This window comes from Vanessa cardui, chromosome 1, assembly GCF_905220365.1.
Source record: "Vanessa cardui chromosome 1, ilVanCard2.1, whole genome shotgun sequence".
Taxonomy (NCBI): Eukaryota; Metazoa; Arthropoda; class Insecta; order Lepidoptera; family Nymphalidae; genus Vanessa; species Vanessa cardui.
The window spans coordinates 5,354,853-5,375,270 of NC_061123.1; the positions used below are offsets into that span (position 1 = coordinate 5,354,853).

Below are 20,418 nucleotides of genomic sequence, written 5' to 3' on the forward strand. Positions count from 1 at the left end.
TAGTCTAGAATCAAAGGCAGAAAATCAATGAGTAGGTTATATTCAACCAGTTATAACATTTTTGACAGTTGTCTTAAAACGTAGGAGTCGAGATGGTCCAGAGGTTAGAACGCATACATCTAAACCGATGATTGCGGGTTCAAACCCACGCAAGCACCGCTGATTCATGTGCTTAATTTGTCTTAAGAATTCATCACGTGCTCGGCGGTGAAGGAAAACATCGTGAGGAAACCTGCATGTGACAAATTTCATAGAAGTTCTGCCACATGTGTATTCCACCAACCCGCATTGTAACAGCGTGGTGGAATATATTCCGAACCTTCTCCTCAAAGGGAGAGGAGGCCTTTAGCCCAGCAGTGGGAATTTACAGGCTGTTGTTGTCTAAATAACTGTTGCTGATCGCGGAAAAGTCAACATTAAGAAGCGACATAAAATAACTACTAGAATAAATATGTTATTTTGGTTTTTACCCACGGTTTTGTTAAGGGTTGGTCTATTTCCTTACCAAGTTTCATCTTAAACGGTTCAGGGGTTAAAGCATGACAGACAGAGCTACTTACGCATTTATAATATTACTATAGGTTAAATTGTAATATCGTTTTGTTAGGTCATTGTAAATTGTAGTTATTTATATTTAATATATCATTAAACAAATTAGTTTGCGTATTTATAGCATAATTAATGTCTTATGTAGATTAATTGTTTTGTATAAATAAGTAAATATTTACAAAAATAAATCTTTACTTATAGGCACCGTGCAGAAACAATAGAGGGCGTTATAATCCCGACAGTAGAGACACCGTGCGAGTAAAAAAATAAACTTCCCAGACACATTGGTGGCAGGCTGGCAGCTGTCAAGTCTGTAAATATGATTTTACTATGATCAAAATTAAAAAAAATGGTTTTTTACCAATTAACAATGAAAGTAATGGGCGCTGCAGATGGTGGTATTTTTAGATGGGAACCAGTTATTTGGATGTCTACTAAAAGAAACAACGTTTATAGGTTAGATTCAACGATCGACGAAAATTAAACTGTCTTCCATAACAGTTGTTTACAAAATGGTGCTTTTTATATAAATAAAATCAAATAGTACTTTTTAAATACTTGGAGGTATACTTACGTGTGTTTTATAACAGCATTTATCCATTTCACTCTTTTATCCCTAAGCCATGGCATGTGAGTACTATTAGTAGGGAAGTAAAATTTTACACCCTTAAAGTTGTTTTTGGATGTATTACGGCATCCAGAAATACAACAATACATTTAGACAGCTCAAATAATCAAAAATTAACACGATAATTCAGAAATATTTTCCGTTGTTTGACAGTAGAATTTCTGAAATTGAAGGTAATAGTTTTGAATATGTGTCACGAGATGGCAGAGTCATCGCTACGCACGGTGCCTATAACCACATGCATAAAATTGTATAGCACTCAAAATAATACAGTGCATACACACTCACAACGGACACAAATAAAGTACTAAAATTGAATGTATGATTTTTTGCACTAGTCACTCCCCAAACCGGTGCGCAAAATGTTTCTTCACGCCTTGTATTAGGAAATCGGATACAAGAATAAATACTAGGTGTAACCCCAAAATAAAAACGATCAGAAGTTGATCTCCGAGCACAAATTGAACTTGTTATGATAAATGTTGATTATACATTTATATTATTATTAATGAATATTTTCATTTTTAACCGACTTCAAAAAAAGGAGGAGGTTCTCAATTCGTCGGGGCCTTTTTTTTTTATTTTTTATGTATGTTACCGAATTACTCGAAGATGGCTGGGCCGATTTTGACAATTCTTTTTTTGTTTGAAAGGGCATGTTTTACAGGTGGTCCCATTGTCAGGAGATCAGGATCTGATGATGGGATCCTGGAGAAATCGAGGGAACTCCTCAAATTTTATAGGCACACCTATAGTGATTTCGGTTTTATTCAAAGTGCCTTGGTCATATGCTCACGAAAAGTGACATTTGATGAAGTGGAACTGATGATGAAGACCACAACTGGTAATCAGAACCTATTAGTAAGTAACTATTTTACGGGTTTAGTTCTATTTCTTTAAGATAGTCGTCAAGCAATTGATGTTAATAAACATGCCTATGATGAAGTCTAGCTGATGGTGGACTACCAGGAGAACTCCTCAATGATTAACGGCATTGCATCGGGAAAAATGGTATTGTCTAATTGGCGATGAGACAGTTAACATTAGGCTATTGTAACTTAGGTAACGCTTAATTTGAGTTGCAGTCCATATCGTATTGAAACGGCGTAGAGTTTTGTTTAGAGTCGAAAGCCGAAATGTACTGAGTATAATAAAGTGAATGACAAACACTACCAATTGTAATTATAAATAACAAAACAACACTGAAAAGCAGTAAATAAACTTTTATAAATAAAAAAAAACCGCCTTCAAAAATGAACTAAAAAGAATAAAATAATCAGTTACATCCATATCCAATTTACGATTTTTTAATCACCTTTTGAAGTCGGTGCCAACAAAGTAAATAAATTCCTCTATTGAAATCATTTAATTTGTATCGATAGTAAGGTTTGTCTAATGGTGTCATCTATACAATAAATATATTTAGTTTTTGTATGTATGTATTATGTACCTATATTAGCAATGTAGACTTTGAGAGGTGATTAAAAAACCGTAAATTGGATATGGATGTAACTGATTATTTTTTTCTTTTTAGTTCATTTTTGAAGGCGGTTTTTTTTTTATTTATAAAAGTTTATAATACTTACAGAAAACAAATAGTATTTACATTAAAATGTAGTCTATAATGATAATGTGTTGTTATAAAGATTGATTACTCCATTCCACCGTCATCTAAACAATATTAAAAAAAATCACAGTAATATTCTAAGGGAATAACAAAAAAAGGTATAATACAATTATACCCGTGTTGCCAATAATTAATTATAAGTAATTTTCTTTCTCCGGATTACTCAGGTTATTAATTGCTTTCTTTATGACTTATTTTATATATTTTATTGCCGTTATAACATGCGTCATAAATAGATACACTTATATACATTCTTTGGCACTTAGTAACGGATTTAATATATTCGCCAATTAATAAATAGAAAATAATTCGTTGTATCTATAGGTTATCACTTATCGTAATATTTTCACTATCAGAAAATCTTTATATCAACTCAAATATTCATAAAAAATATAAAATAAACTAATTGTGTTAATAGTTTTAAATAGAACAACGTTAAATATTTATAGGTTTAATTGCAGTTACATGAGGCAGATACATGAGGCTTTTATTAAATGTTATAGACAAAAAATCGTGTTCAAATAGATACTTAGTATATTCACGTGTATGTCTTAAGAGAGACTACTGAAACCATTATATCCATGTAATTTTTAGTAAAATAATCATTAAAAATAATTGATGATATTTGTTGAGCCACCCTCTTTCCCACGTGATATTATATGAGGTTTGCCTCGACGAAAATTAAATAAGCCGTAATCATCTGACTTAATTAAGGACTAAGGTGGCATCCATTATTTAATAGATTACGATATCTATAGGATCGATATTACGTACAATATTTTATAATAACTGATTACTGATATGGGTAGTATTACCTAATACTATTATTTTTATTACTCATTTCAGATATGGGTGGGTAGAAGCTGTATTATCATTTATTATTTATGTTATCGGAAATTTATTTAATCCGGTATTTTATACAATACAGGCAGTTTATAAGATTCCTGAAATTTGTATTTAATGTATGTAATATTATTAATTTTGTACTTTGCCTAGGTATTAATACCTACAATATCAAATGATGAGAGCAGGAAAGAAGGTAACATTCAGGCAGGACTTCGACACCACCCGGTTAAGTGTTAATCCCAGCCTCCAAGTGGCATCGTTACTTTTCTGAAGGATTCAATTGCGTGACATAAAAAAAAACTTTTAACCTTCCCTGTTTCTGGACAACTTTAGCGTTAGACTATTAAAAATTAGTAAAATCGTCTATGTTACATATAAAAATTACTAACATATTTACTATTTTACAACATATTATCAAAATCCAATAAGACCATAGTCTCATCTGGATGAGATACGGCATGGGGGTGACAGCGTTTTATTATATAAGTAGTGTCTATGAAATACGATAACGATTCAGAGGAACGAGCTAGAGTGTGTCCCTTGCGTTACAGACACAAGGGACATACGTAAGACGTCGTTTGTTACCGGACTACGAAGTGCTTTCTCGCTCGAACGACAAGTGAGCCAAAAAGAGCATTCTCCTTCCTTAAAGGCCGGCAAACGCACCTGCAAGCCCCCTGGTGTTGCAGATGTTAAGGGGCGGTGGTGATCACTTTCACACCAAACGAGCCTTCTGCACGTAGGTATGCCTCCTATAATATAAAAAATGAGCAAGAGTGCCGAATGGAAACTATTCACGCGAGTGACCTTTTTACGTAATTACTTCGCTGTCCGAGCCGAATGAAAATGTGACATAAAGTTTTTTCTAAACCCCATTAACAATTTGACCATCGAATAGACGATAACATTAATTGTCTTTAAAGAACTATGATATTCATTATGAATTCGCGAAATTATGGAGTTTTCCATGACGGTTAAATTGGTAACAGAAATTTGTAAGAAAAATTAAAGTGGATATTTGTAGCTTAGTTGTAATCAATAACTATTTGTGGTATTTTGGACATGTTTATTGCTGGAGATATTAAAACTCATTGATTTTGCAAATGCTGCTTCAAATTAATTACACATTTTTTAAACAGCTTTGATAGTGTCGCTACATTAAAAAATATTTAGTGCGCCGGCTGCTTGAAAAATACTAAGGACGGCAATGTTATAAAATGTACTTCTATGCAATGTAATAAGCTTTTTTGCTTGAAGTGCATAAGTACTACTTCTCTAACACCAGATCATGAAAAAGTTTTGCTATGTCCAGAATGTTCGGCCCAAAGAAGAAGACAGGGTGATAACAGTTCAACCCCGGTACGTCAACCCATAGACTCACAAAATGTCACCCTACGAAAAAAATCTGAATACACGCTTGATACCAGTAATTCTGATATAACAGACCTTATTAACGAGGTACGCCTACTGACAACGGAACTGTCCTCCCTTAAAATTAAATTGGATGAGGCCACAACATCAATGCTCCGCTGTCATGAACGTCTAGATAATCTAGCTACCTCGGTATCGGAAAATGAGTCTCGGATTAAATTGCTTGAAAATCGAAACACGGAAATCGACAACCTTAAAGGCACAGTCCTCGAACTACGTTCCGAACTAAACGCCCAAACACAAAACTACTTATTAAACGAAATAGAACTCTGTGGCATCCCTGAACATAACAACGAAAACGTCACTCACATAACATTACTTACTGCAAAGAAAATTGGCGTAGATCTATCTGAACAAGAAATAGATTCAGCTTCTCGAGTGGGGACGCGTAAACAGGTCTCTCGACAATCGTTAGACCAAACAGAAAATCTTCCCAGACCACTTGTTGTACGCTTATTAAGACGGTCTAAGCGAAATTAATTACTTAAAGCAAGTAAAGTTCGAAAAAACGTCACAAGCATCGACCTGGGCGTATCGGGACCGACACGTAAAATATATTTTAACGAACGACTTACTAAACAAAACAGGCAATTTTTTCGTCATTGCAGAATCATATCAAAAGAGAAGGGCTACGCTTTCTGTTGGACAAACAACGGAAATATTTATATTCGTCAACGAGAAGGAAAATCGGCCATTGCTATACGATCGGAGAAGACTTGGACAGATTATCTAACAACTAAATATGTAAACAAACTGCTTAGTAAATTGCTCAACTGTAAACTTATCTACAAAATGTCAACTTTGATCATTAACGACGTGTTATATAAAATTTTGATAACCAATGCAATAGTTACTAAAAACCTATGTAACAAACACCTAGTTAAATGTAAAACTAAATTAATAACTAAACACATAAACTTGCCGACTCTAAAATATTGTAATTTTTATTTTTGTTTTGATTACTTACTTCTGAGTTTTAGTAAATTTAGTCATTTTTATTACTACCAAAAATATTGTGTAGATATGTATTTTAAACATAACGTTAAGTTCTTCCTATATTTTACTATCAATCGAGAATGTATTTTAATGACCGTGGAAACATACATCTCCAAATTTGTTTGTTTAAGTATTTATAACTTAGAGAAGATTTCTATTACTATAAATAAAATACAACACATACCCAACATAAATTTCATTACATTCTTACATATATATTTTTTATACAATTATTTACTAGCTTTGAGTACTATATATCATTTTCTTATTTTTACATTATTACGTTATATATATTATTATTATCTAATAATTTTATCACATACAAACCTAACACAAACCCGTATCCTTAATATTTATAACAGTGTCAATATTTGCATAACAGATGAATTTAATGGCGTGACTTCATTTAATCAAAGCAAAAACATATTGCCTAAATTATTAATTATTCGCAATGTTGCAAAACAGCGTTAGCTATGATCCGTAATTAATCAATATTAACTGTCACGCAACTTCTATGCCAGAAACTTGCAAAAATACAATGAGCCCTGATCACAATTTTATCATATTAACCTTAAATATACGAAGTCTAGAGAAAAACTTTAACTGTTTTTATACTACATTATGTCGCTTTAGTATGAAAATAGACGTTATAGTCCTAACAGAATGTTGGTTAAATGACACTTCTATTATACCTCACTTCCCAGGATATACCGCACACAACACAAAAACAACGAGGAATCAAAACAGCGGAGTAGTCATCTACGTAGAAAACTCACAAAGCGCAAGTGTTTACGATCATTCATTTAAACTCTGACTGCCTGCTAGTTAAAATCAACAACCTTGTCACGGTACTAGGCATATATAGATCTCCATGCACTAGGAGTGTAGACAACTTCCTGGAATCACTGGATAACCTCTTGTGCAAAATTACAGACCAAACAAACATAGTCGTTTGTGGCGATATAAATATAAATATCACACCAGCTTCGAATCATTCTTCGTGCGCGGAATATCTCTGTTTACTTGCAGAACATGCTCTCTCACCGGCTATTACATTACCAACAAGAGGAAACGCATGTTTAGATCACATGATGGTCAAAACAAAAGGCAGTGTTACCGGCATAGTGTGTGATTCTGATATAACGGACCACAACATTGCTATTACAGGTCTTACAATCAAGTCACCAAAGGGAAACCGAATGCCACGTACGAGGCTGAAAAGAGATATAGAATCAATTATAAAAGAACTGTCACAATTAAATTGGTCTGATATTACAAATTCTGCCGACGTAAACGTAGCGGTTCAACTCTTTATGACAACATTATTAGGAATTATAAACAAACACACGACTATGGTTAGATTAAGCCGGACTAAGTACAATTTGAAGCCATGGGTAACACCAGGGCTTATGAGGTGTATGAGACATCGCGACAGGTTACATAATCAACACAGAGCACAACCAAACAACGATTTGTTGAAAGTCATTTATACAAGGTACCGTAACTTTTGTAACGGACTATTACGAAAACTTAAAGCTGATTTTGAACTAACAGAATTAGAAGAAAACAAGGATAACTCATACAAACTATGGAAATCTATCAAAAATATATGTTATATGACAAAAGATGTGAACGAACCAGAAGAACTACTTCAAATAAAAACCTCTAGAAATAAACTTCATTCCTTGAACATATGCTGCGAGTACTTTGCAACCCTAGGAGAAAACCTTGCATGTGACATACTCAATGACATCGCTCAATCTGAAGAAGAATTAACAGCTAGGATAAGATTATCACATTCACCAACTCACTCTTTCTTCATACAACCAACAGATGAGGCAGAAGTTGAAATGTTGATAAAGCAGCTCGATGATAAGAAAACTTCAGGCATTGATAGACTAGATAATAAGACAATCAAACAAATTAGAAAGGAAATCATAAAACCATTGACATTTATCTTTAACGCAAGTATCATAACAGGAAAATTTCCTGAGGATTGGAAAATAGCGCTTATCTGTCCTATCCATAAATCAGGACCAAAAGACATTCCTGTGAACTATCGTCCAATATCGCTTTTAGGTGTTTTTTCTAAATTATTAGAAAAAATCATAAACAAAAGACTTGTGGTCTTCTTAGAATCCTTAAATATCTTCTCCAAACGTCAATTTGGATTCAGAAAAAACAAGTCAGCTGAGGATGCCACGTTACTACTAACTACTACAATTGCTAAACATTTGGATAAAAAAGAAAAGTGCATTGGTATGTTTCTGGATCTTGCAAAGGCGTTTGACACCGTTTCGATACCCATTCTTCTAAGAAAACTGGAACTGACGGGTATTAGAGGGAAATCTCTAGACTGGTTTAAAACTTACCTTACAGGTAGACAACAATGTGTTAGGATAAACCATCTCACAAGTCAGCACCAAGTAACCAATTTTGGAGTTCCTCAAGGAAGTATACTCGGACCAACGCTGTTTATTCTATATATAAATGACCTACAAAACCTGGTGATAAGAAATGCCAACATAATCTCATATGCAGACGATACAGCACTAATCTTTCACGGCTCCAATTGGGAAGAAACAATCCATCATGCCCAGGAAGGTACAGGAATGGTTAAAAACTGGTTGCAAGAGAACCTTCTCACACTAAATATAAAGAAAACTAAGTATATATGCTTTCACAAAACTGCTATTTCATCTTCAGAAACATCTTTATGCCTAAAAATACACACGTGCAAAAAAGCAAATGATCAATGCAGTTGCGAAGAAATAGAAAGAGTGGATACCATCAAATACCTCGGAATATATATTGATCATAACCTCTCATTCAAACACCACATCAACTACATCACAACTAGGACGCGCAAAATAATTAACGTAATGAATAAGTTACGAGACGTCACTAACACTAAAATTCTCCGAACAGTATACATGTCATTGTGCCAGTCATTAATAAATTACTGTATATCCTCTTGGGGCAGCGCAGCAAAAACTCTGCTGCTTGAACTTGAGAGAGCTCAAAGATCAGTACTTAAAGTTATGTTGAAAAAACCGTTCAGGTATCCCACATCTGCGCTCTACAAAGAAGCTGAAGTTTTATCAGTTCGGCTATTATATATATTAAAAACATGTATAATAAAGCATGCTGAGCTACTCAGCAAACCGGATAATGGGATTACTACAAAAAGAGTTTACAAAGTACCCATACCACGTATCACTACTGCCTTTGCAAGACGCTTTCCTCCTTTTGTTCAAGCTCAAGTATACAACAAAACACTAAAACACTGTGACTTAAGACATCTAACAATGAAAGAGGCTAAAATTAAAATAACATCCTGGCTCAAGACCCTCTCCTATGACGATACTGAAAACCTACTAAATGTAACCACTTAATTTTATCTATTACTCTTATTATGTATATATATATATGTATTATTTTTACATATTTATTTTTTATTACTATATTTATTTATTATTTAACAATTATAATTATATTTTTATCATACTAATATAAGTACTAACACGTTACACCAAACACAAATGCTATAGGTATAGAGAATCAGATTGGTGAATATTTAAGCCTTGGTCCGATGATAAGCAACCTGTTAAATCAAGTGTTCGGGCCCCACGATACAGGTCTCCTAGTGTGGGGTCCAAAGATAATCAAACATTTTAAAATTGCTAAAACCATAATGCACCAAAACCAATGGAAATCATTGAAATCGTTTAAGCTAAGTTTAAGAAGATTAATATTGTACCATATGTTATAATCTATTATGTAAGCATTGTGTTTTTTCAATAAAGTTTTTTATTATTATTTTCTGCATATGTGTTTTTCTCAGCATGAGAGCTGGTATTTTGTAGATCATTTACGGGCATAGCCAAGTAAATGATCTTATTTATGCATTTAATTAGGCAATACGTTCGATGTAGGTTCATCCTGAAGAAAACGACGGACAATACGACATGTATTTAGGATGGCAGCTTTTTGCATGGTGATATATGTATTTTCTGGGAGTTGTAGTAATTTAATACTATGGTGTAGATGGTTAGGAATTACTCCCATACTGGAGAGTACCAGTGGAACGATGTAAACTTTGTCCAAATTCCATATTCTAAGAATCTCTTCTTTAAGTTCCGAGTATTTATGTATTTTATCTGCAATTGTTTGATTAATATTATGGGTATTTGGAACGGCTATGTCTATTAAATATGCAGTTTTATTCGATTTATTAACTAGGGTGATGTCTGGTCTATTGCAATAAATCGTTTTGTCTGTTAGTATAGCTCGGTCAAAGTACATCCTAAAACGGGGACTCTCCAGAACGGCTTTGGGTGTGTACTGGTAGTATGGTTCTGCTTTTGGCGGTAACAGTTTATATTTAATAGCTAGTTTTTGATGTATAAAATATGCGATTTGGTTATGTCGGTGGGTGTAGTCGTTCTGTGTTAAAAGTGGACATGCATTTATTATGTGCTGAATGGTTTCTGGGTTTTTGTGGCATTTTCTACATCGGTCGTCTAGAGCGCTGGGATCTTTAATTATATGTTTCCTGTAATTTTTAGTGTATTGGTCTTGTATTGAAATCAAGAATCCTTCTGTTTCTGGGAATAAGTAACCTAATTTTAGCCATTTGTTTGAAGCTGCTGAATCAATATGTTGTTGTTCTAAGTCTTTAATGTGTCTGCCATGTAGCTGTTTTTGTCGCCATGTATCTAGTTTTTCGTTTTCGGTGATATTCTTTAACTGATGAGTGACGTGCATTTCTTTTAAATTTAGTGGTGTCATTTTATCGTCTATGTCTACTACGGCTCTGTGTATTGGACTCTCAGTTTTGCTATAGAAAAAATTTCTCAGGTTATTTATTTGGCTTTCCCACAATATTTTAAGATCAATTAGTCCTCTTCCCCCTTTCTCTCTTTTAATGGTCATTCTTTCAATGGCAGATTTTGGGTGCAGGTATTTTTGTTTAGTTAATGAAGTTCTTGTTTTAATTTGTAAGTGAGATATATCTGTATTGGTCCATTTAATTATAGCAAATGAGTATGTCAGTATAGGAACGGCGTAAGTATTGAGAGCTTTAAACAGATTTCTAGAATTAAGTTTCTTTCTACATATGATATTGACTCTTCTTAGATATTCTGATGTAAGTTCTTTTTTAATTTGTGTGTGATTTATGTATTTGTTTTGTTGTATGCCTAGATACTTATATGTGTGGTTTATGTCCATTGCTGTAATATTTATTTCATTATTTATATTATAATCTCCTTTCAATATCTTTCCACTGTGAATGTGTAAAGTTTTGCATTTATCAAGTCCAAACGTCATGTGGATATCTTTACTGAAGGTCGCTGTTATTGTTAGGAGGTCTTTCATATCATTATCTGATTTACCATATAACTTGATGTCATCCATATACATAAGATGCGTTATTGCTGTACTGTTAGATAGCTTGTATCCTTTTTTAGATTGGTTAAGTAAATGCGAAAGTGGGTTAAGTGCAAGGCAGAACCATAGGGGACTGAGAGAATAACCCTGAAAAATGCCGTTACAAATATGAATTTCATCTGTGGTTATTTTGGAAGTCCCGTTGGAAAGGGATAAAGTTGTTTTCCATTTGGTCATGGCATCTTCCAGGAATGTTATTATTGTCGGGTTTACTTTATAGATTTGAAGAACTCTAATTAACCAAGAATGTGGTACACTGTCAAAAGCTTTTTTGTAGTCGATGTATGTTACATGTAAATTTCTACTGTGTTTTTGTGCTTGTTTTAGAATTGTAGAATCAATAATTAACTGTTCCTTACATCCCCTATGACTCTGCCTACAACCTTTTTGCTCTTCTGCTAATATGTTATTGGATTCTATATGGGATTTAATTTTGTTGGATATGCAGGACGTAATTAGTTTGTATAAGGTTGGCAAACAAGTAATTGGTCTATACTGAGATGGGTTTGATGTATCTTCGCTTTTTGGTAGCATATGGGTTATACCCTTTGTTACAAAGTCTGGTAATTGAGCTTCTCCTTTAATCAGTTCTGTTCATTTTTTAGCAAGTATCTCGTGTAGAAAAGTAAGTTTTTTAAACCAAAAGTTTTGTACACCATCTAACCCCGCAGCCTTCCAGTTTTTCATTTTTCGCGTTACTGTTTCAATATCTTCTCTTGTTAAATCTAAAAATTCCATTTCTTCAATACCTTCCCATTTTCTTTCTTCTTCCTTTATCCACTTTGCTTCTTCGTTATGACACTCACTTTTTTCCCATAATTCGGCCCAGTAGTTTTTGAGATCATCTGTATCCGGTATTTCTGAATTTTTAAGGTTATTATTTTTGCTACCACTATGTTCTAATTGCCTGTAAAAACCTTTTTCATTAGTAATAAATAGTTTGTTGTCTTGTTTCCTCTTTAGAGCCTTTAAGTAACGAGCTAGTCTATGTGATTTTAGCGCTAATTTTTGTTTAAGTGTGTCTAAAACATCTTGTGGTGTAATATTATTCCCTTCATGAGATGAATGTATTTTATTCTTACTTAAAATTAAAGTTACATCGCGTATGATTTTCTTCGATCTATTGTTTTTAACATATTGGCTTAATCTTCCTATGTCCACTCTTAGAGCTGCTATGTCTTTTTCTAACCTAATTTGCCATGGTTGTTTTTCAGGTGTGACTTGTTGTCTGTCATTATTTATTCGTACTTTGTATCCTATTTGCTTACTTATGACCATTGCTGTGCAGTAGATTAGGGTGTGAACTTCTGAAATAGTTGTATCATCTTTTACAAATTTGTGTAAGATATTTTTGTTAAATATATTGACTAGTTTGTATAGTTCTTTGTTTTCTTTTATCCTTGGTAATTTTGGTCTAATTTCTGGAATTATATCTGTGTACATTTCTAGTGTCTCTCGAAGTTTCTCCAAAAGTTCTTTTTCTAAACTACCATCCATCATCTCCTTTCTTAGATCTATATTATCTATTTGGAGCGTATCTTGTGTCTGTGTTCGTTGATTTACTAAAGGTGTTATATGAGTTTGTGTGTTAGGTGTTTGTATGTAGCTGTTACTTTGCGTAGTTTCTGAGTGTACCATAGTTTGAGAGGTTGAATCACTACAATTTTGAACATCTGGGTTTTGAATTTGGGTATTTGCATGTCTATTTAATTCTTGTGCAACTTCTTCTTTAATCGCTTCGCGCTTATCCTTGCTAACATAGTTGTTAGTAAAAATGAGACGTCTCTGATCAGCAATTCTTTGTTCCGATATATGTGCTAAGTGTGGAAAAGTGTCAATAAAAGCCTGGTGAAGTGGTTGCCTATATGCGGTTATGTTTGATTCTAGTTGAGTTATTTTGTAGTATGCTCTTATTATTGCCTCATTGTGTTCTTTCGTCCACTTCATACGTGCCTGTTGTGTAGGTGTTTTTAAATTTCTGTTTGTGTTATTTGATGTAGAGATGTTCAATATTGAATACTGAGATTGAATATTTGTGGATGATATACTTTGCAATTCCGTTTTGACTTGATTGTAAATTTGGTCTATTGTAGATTGGGGTAATAACTTTTTTTGAATTATAGCTCTCCGTTGATCACCAAGTCGTTGTCGAGTTACGTCGTTCATATCAGGATACATTTTACTAAAGTTTTCGTACAATGGTGTAAGATATGCTTTTGTGTCAGTTTTCAATTTAGTAATCTCTAGATATTTGCGCAGGATAAATTTATTAATATCGGGACTCCATTTCCTACGCTTTTTAAGGCCATTAGTGGTGGGTGCAGGTTTATTGACAGAAAGCGTCGGTTGCACAACATCCTCTAAAGGCATGCTACTAGATGATGATGACATGGGAGAAAATCTGAATGATGAGTTATTTGAAGTTATTGTTACGGTTGGGCTATTGCATGGAGACGGTGAACAACACCCTCCTAGTTCGGCTGTAGCATTTTCGGGTTCATCCCCAGCGAGGGTCCGCCTGTTCAACTCCTCACTGCTGACGGTTCGCAGGCTGAAACATCCAGCGTCGGCTCCAGATGTGCCCCGGCGATCGCCCCCGGGCAGCGGCATTATACGTGATCGTTTACTTCTTAGCTCCATATCGATGGGTTTGCCATTGCCCTGTTAGTCACCCGCATAGTTAATTCATTGCGGGTGTCCGCCCCCCACGTGACTCAGGTGTTCGAGTCTGGACGAAAGGTTGGACTTTGGGGGGCTTATTATTATTATTATTATTATTTGATTATATCAAAAAGGGTATTATTTTTTTATGTATATATGTAAGTATATAATGTTCAAATTCATTTATTAAATAATTATTTATATTGCCGCTTAACAGTGTTAAAATATAATTCTACGGCGCTTGATTTTGAAATGTTCTAATTTGCCAAAAGATCCCATGTTTTACTCTTACAACCTTTATTTACTACAATTAATATTAATTTATGTCGAGTTATTTGTATTGAGTAGTATTTTTCCATAACTTTTTATCTCAATATAAACTACGATAACGGACTATTCGGACATCACTAAATACAGTTTCACCAACTTATAGATAAGATGTTATTGTCATTTGGCATCGAAAATGCTGATAAACTTTAGTAAACTTTATTTTCGTTTAAAACCACTCGCCACAGTGTCACCTCTTAAATATTGTGATTTTTATAATTTTGAGTGTTCCCAGAGCCGCATTTAGGCGCTTATCGCGGCCCAAGTCTACTTCTTCTGTCAAAGTAAAATATTAATAGATTATCCAGAGGTAAGAATTAAACATTAGCTAGTGAGAAAATAAATAATCAAATATTTTATTATTATTAATTCTTTTTTATTGCTTTAGTATGAGTATGCGATTTTATTAAGTACCTTTATTCCTGAAACACTAATTCGATATTTCATAATTTTAATAAATAAAGTCTAGACTATAAATATACGGAACCTTATTTTTGTGGCTTACTTTATAGTCTTCTAAAAGTAATTTGTAAGACTTTACAATTTTTTTATCTCTTTAATGTTTCATTGTACGTAAATATTTGACTACATTTTTTCTTAAAAAAAAATAATAATTATATAATAATATTTTTTTTTAATTCCAAGCTGCGAAGTATGTTGTATGGCAAGTGTGCCCTTGTATAACATAAAAAGAAAGCATAGTTTTTTTACATGTACTCTGTGTATATTTTCTCTCATGTACTATCTATTCTTACCCCCTAATTTCCCCTCCAAAATCACAGAATAATTTTTTTATTCCAAAAATTTTCCTTTATCTTTATATATCTAGGTGCCCATGTTAAGTCACAGAAAATAATTAAAAAAATAAAATTCTTAAATATAAACTATAACCTCTCTTAAGTTTTACTATCTAGATCGATTAGTTTTTGAGGGATGGTTCTTTATATCGGTAGCCATGCTCATTTGTTAATGTCATTAAAACATAAGTTTCGATATGCGGTGTTATTTGGGGTCCATTCGTCAGGCATAGTTTTAGCGCGCCACATCCAAAAATATATTTTAAGAAAAAAAATTTTGATGAGATTTATTATTGTTTAATATTAGAGTCAAATATGAAAAATGATGGCAGTTCCCTTGATATAATTGATTTTGAGTATATTAACATGTTAAGGTTTTTATTAATTGTATAATAAAATGATTAAATTTTACGGGGTATTCCTCCCTTTCAGATGACGATTCGCTGGGGTATTGTTACCTCTGGTAAAATCTCTCATGATTTCGTCAATGCCTTCAATAGCTTTCCTAACGTTGGGGATCAAGTTATAGCAGCAGTTGCAGCTCGTGATAAATCAAGAGCTGAGAAATTTGCTAAAACTCATAAAATCGCAAAAGTTTTCGCCTCTTATGATGAAATGGCAAGGAGCAGTGATATTGGTAAGGATGTATGGATAACAGTCTTTCAAAGCATTTGTTTATATAATTTTTAATTCTTTATCTATTCCTTCTTATGTTTATATTTTTAAACAGTCGTGGAACTGTGTGTATATATATAAAACAAATGTATTTACGGAATATAAATTTTAGATGTGGCTTACATTGGCGCTCTTAATCCAGACCACTTCGAACTTTCAAAGTTATTCTTGGAATGTGGGAAACACGTACTCTGTGAAAAACCATTGTGTATGAACTACAAGGAGACAGAAAGTTTACTGAATATTGCTAAGAGTAAAAAGCTGTTCATAATGGAAGCAGTTTGGTCTCGCTTTGCGCCGTCGTACTTGGCTTTGGAAAAAGAAATTCAGTCTGGTAAACTAGGAGATGTTCAATTCGTCGAAGTTAATTTTGGCGTCCCAATTGAAAATGTCGATAGACTTAGGTATACGCAGCATAATCTTTTACAATGCATATCATCCAATTTATATAATATTTTATTATATTCTGTTTTAACGGAGAAAGAAATATATAAAAGTTTGATGACGGTTAAAAACTGAATACATTTTTTAAGATCCCTCCTCCCAAAACATGGTAGAACAGGGCGTCAATACCACTAACAAATTATCACTTCACTTTTCGCAATCGAAACGTAGTGACGCTGTTAAGCCGTTTTCTTACTCCATTAACACAACGATCCAGTTAGGTTACGATTAATTTGAGGCTTAAAATCGGGAACTTATCTAGAATTGGCCCGTTGTTACATGTAGGTCCGCGTCACTGGGTGAATGAACGATAGGGTGTCGCAAACTTTTGCGCGAATGAAACAGGAAAGTTCTGTTTGCCACCATGTGTTACTCGCATCTAAAATTCATACAGGAAATTGGAGATGAGATAATAACATACAATTATGTAATTTTACAGAAAAAAGGATTTGGGTGGTAGTGCAGTTCTAGACATCGGGATTTATGCTTTACAATTTGCACAGTTCGTATTCAGAGAGGAGCCTGTCAAGGTCATGGCCGTTGGTGAAATAAATAACGACGGGGTCGATGTAGTGGACACAATTATTCTAGAATATTCTGACAATAGGCGTGCAGTACTTAATGTAAACGCCAAGATTAAGTTATGGAACAAAGCTACTGTTTACGGCACTAAAGGGAGAGTTACGGTAGGTGGAGTTTGGAATTACTTTTATTGAAATTTAAGTAAAAAATCGTAAAATTGTCTGTGTCTTAACATCACTGTCTTTGATGTACATAATTATGTTAGTATACAGTGCCTACGAATTGGTACGATAGCCTGGAAGATCATGTTATTCTTATAGATGGTACAGTATACTAATAAAATATATTTTTTATATTTTACGGCAACACCGCTTATATAATCAATACTATTATTATTGAATCTAAACTTTTATATTTTAAGGTCGAGGACCCCTTCCATTTTCCGGACATTATGATCCACAGTGACGGCAAAGTTGAAAACTTTGCTTTACACACTTCAGCCCTAGAATATAATTTTGGGAACAGTGCAGGCTTAGTTTATGAAGCTCTCGAGGTAGCGCGTTGTATAAAGCAAGGTGGGTTATTTTACAACATTTATTTTCATTAAAGATTTTTATACTTTTAAACATGATACAACAACAGCCTGTAAATTCCCACTGCTGGGCTAAAGGCCTCCTCTCCCTTTGAGGAGAAGGTTTTGGAACATATTCCACCACACTGTTCCAATGCGGGTCGGTGGAATACACATGTGGCAGTATTTCTATGAAATTTGTCACATGCAGGTTTCCTCACGATGTTTTCTTTCACCGCTGAGCCCGAGATGAATTATAAAGACAAATTAAGCGCATGAATCAGCGGTGCTTGCCTGGATTTGAACCTGCAATTATCGGTTAAGATGCACGCGTTCTAACCACTGGGCCATCTCGACTTTTTTAAACATGATACATACATCAATTGTGTCAATTGTTAAGTTGAAGGTTGGAACTTAGTTTTCCTAACTTGCGTTCGTTACTTAGTAAAGGAAATCACGAGATCTTCGTAACTATAAGTTCATAGATATACATAGGTTATATGGACTTTGGGATATTGCAACTTGAAGGGGGGGGGGGTGTACACGTACGAAGTCGTGTACGAATTGAATACTTAATACGGCCGATGTATATAATTTTATTAATAATTTACAGGACTTACTGAATCGCCTCGAATGTCTCACGAAGAAAGTCTTTTGTTAGCCAAACTAAGAGATATAGTGCGAAAACAAGTTGGAGTTCACTTCGAAGTTGATGACACAGAAGTTTAAAGTGTATATTTGGAAAAATGTAAATTTTTAATATATATATTTTTAATGATATTGACTTTTTTTTAAAATTAATAACATATTGTTAAGCATGAAATATTTAACAAGCTATTCTTTCTTATTAGACTGTTACTAAAATTGTTAATTTATTATAATGCCTTACTATATTATTTGACTACATTTATATATTATAAAATAATGTCTTCCAGAAATTAATAAATAATGTGTAAGCTATAAAAAGGTATTTGACATATTATATTTATGTATTACATTATTTAAATAAAACTCTGGTCTGTACTTTTAAATATATACTTATAAAATGTGTTTTTATTTCAGTCAGCATAAAATTGCATAGTGTATACTTTCAGAACAAGTTTTGATACTTCTTTGTCAAAAGCTTATCGTTATTGCTTACATTAATCAATCAGCTAAATCATACTGCCTGAAGTATCGGGAAACAAGGCATATGAATATATTTAAAGGTACTGCAGCTGTTATTGAACTTTCATCCTCTGGATTAAGATGTGATCTGCAAAATCATAGTACTTGCTTAATATTGAAAGTAATAAAATTATATCTTTAAATTTGATGAAATAAAATGTAAAATACCTTATTTCTCCACATTTTCTAGCTAAACTCCTTAAAATACTAGTTGTGTCTGAGAGGAGAGGCTGTCTCGTGCAAGCAAGAAACGCATAAATCCACTGACCTAAAAATGTGTATCACTGCCTTAAGATTCTTCAGTGTCAAAAAGCTATTGCTATAATACAGTTACAAAAAGAACATATTACCTGTTTTATGACTAATTGTGCTACCAGGTTTCACACTATCCAATATTTCAATTAGTATTTCTAAGCCACGGTCCAACATAGCATTGTGTAGGCCTAGAACGTATGATAATTTTGGATCTCTTTCAAATAAATTTTTCCAAGCAATAATATTATTTGGATCAAGGTCTAGCTTCCTTACGTCACTGGGCCATAGTGACTTTTTTAATAGTAACCGTGACACATACATTCGAACATCTGAAAAATCTGCTACTTGAATATTTTGCCATTCTATAGTCGGTTTCAGATTATCTGGTGCCTTGGCATGTGGCAGCTGAAATAATTCATTAAAAAAATTACATAATTGAAATAATCTAAATATGCAAAACTCAATAGAAAAACTACACATCTCTTTTACATTATTTACATACACACTTTATATGGAAACTAATACTTTTAAACTGACTTAAAATACCTATTCACTGCAAAAATTAAACAAATAATTAGAAATAAATATATATTTGTTTAACTTAATAACAACTATGTCTTCTTAACTATTGATATTGCATTACACATATCACTTTCACATAAGATTTATAATAATAATGAAAACAGAAAAATCTACATATTATTTCCTAACCCCATAGTTTCTAACTCGCTCCTTCTGAGCTTTCTATGGTCTGGTAATATGGGTATGGTAATTGTACATCAAATATACCAATGAATACTACCAGAAGGATAAAATTATATATTTGTTGTTAAAGTATTAATGTCACTCTTTACATTACCTCTTTAACAAAACACGACTGATTTTGAGCAAACTTAGAAAAGTCCTTGTTACATTTTGTCACAGTAGAATAATTCTCCCTTTCTTTCATTACTTTTAGGAGATATTCTTCACCTGTTGTAGGAATTTCCTTTAAGGCCACATCAGAATTAATTTTAAAGCATGGAGTCAACAGGGAGTCCGAATCTTCTTCACGATTATTTGTTTTATAAATATGTTTTTTAGTTGATGTCATTTTTCACAATCATCAATAGAGAAACCCAATACCATTACACTTTTGAGACGTTTCGATGATTAAAATATTTGTTGCTTAATGACTTCTGAGATATTTTAATGTTATTTTTATTTCATTACAACGTAATAAAATTACACAATATATGCCTTTAAACAAGAAGGATTTTTTTTGTTATTTTTATATAATAAAGTAATGAAATCTTTCTTTTAATTTATCATCCTTTGGTACACAGGCTAGACACTTCGTATAAATATATTAAATTATTAATACATAATATATGTTATATACGTATTTATCTTTATATTTATACCTTGTTAAAATGAAATATGAATTGTTAATGTTTTGTTCACATTAAAATTATTAAAAATGAAGCGGAGT

General features: G+C 33.1%; 2 protein-coding genes across 2 annotated transcripts; one reads left to right on the plus strand and one right to left on the minus strand.

Annotated features, from left to right (window-relative positions):
• The first annotated feature begins 14,530 nt into the window (after nucleotides 1-14,530).
• Nucleotides 14,531-18,301, plus strand: LOC124532658 (trans-1,2-dihydrobenzene-1,2-diol dehydrogenase-like). Its single transcript, XM_047107698.1, has 6 exons — nucleotides 14,531-14,826; nucleotides 15,746-15,950; nucleotides 16,101-16,392; nucleotides 16,872-17,118; nucleotides 17,376-17,529; nucleotides 18,139-18,301. The coding sequence occupies exons 2-6, from the start codon at nucleotides 15,746-15,748 to the stop codon at nucleotides 18,252-18,254; spliced, it is 1,014 nt and encodes a 337-aa protein (XP_046963654.1). The 5' UTR covers nucleotides 14,531-14,826; the 3' UTR covers nucleotides 18,255-18,301.
• Nucleotides 18,302-18,544: 243 nt separating this feature from the next.
• LOC124529680 (gem-associated protein 2-like) lies at nucleotides 18,545-20,381 on the minus strand. The gene is made up of 4 exons (XM_047103533.1): nucleotides 19,807-20,381; nucleotides 19,043-19,352; nucleotides 18,861-18,960; nucleotides 18,545-18,780 (listed from the first exon to the last, which is right to left on the minus strand). Exons 1-4 carry the CDS (start codon nucleotides 20,038-20,040, stop codon nucleotides 18,672-18,674), a joined length of 753 nt encoding a protein of 250 aa, XP_046959489.1. The 5' UTR covers nucleotides 20,041-20,381; the 3' UTR covers nucleotides 18,545-18,671.
• Between the last annotated feature and the right edge of the window lie 37 nt (nucleotides 20,382-20,418).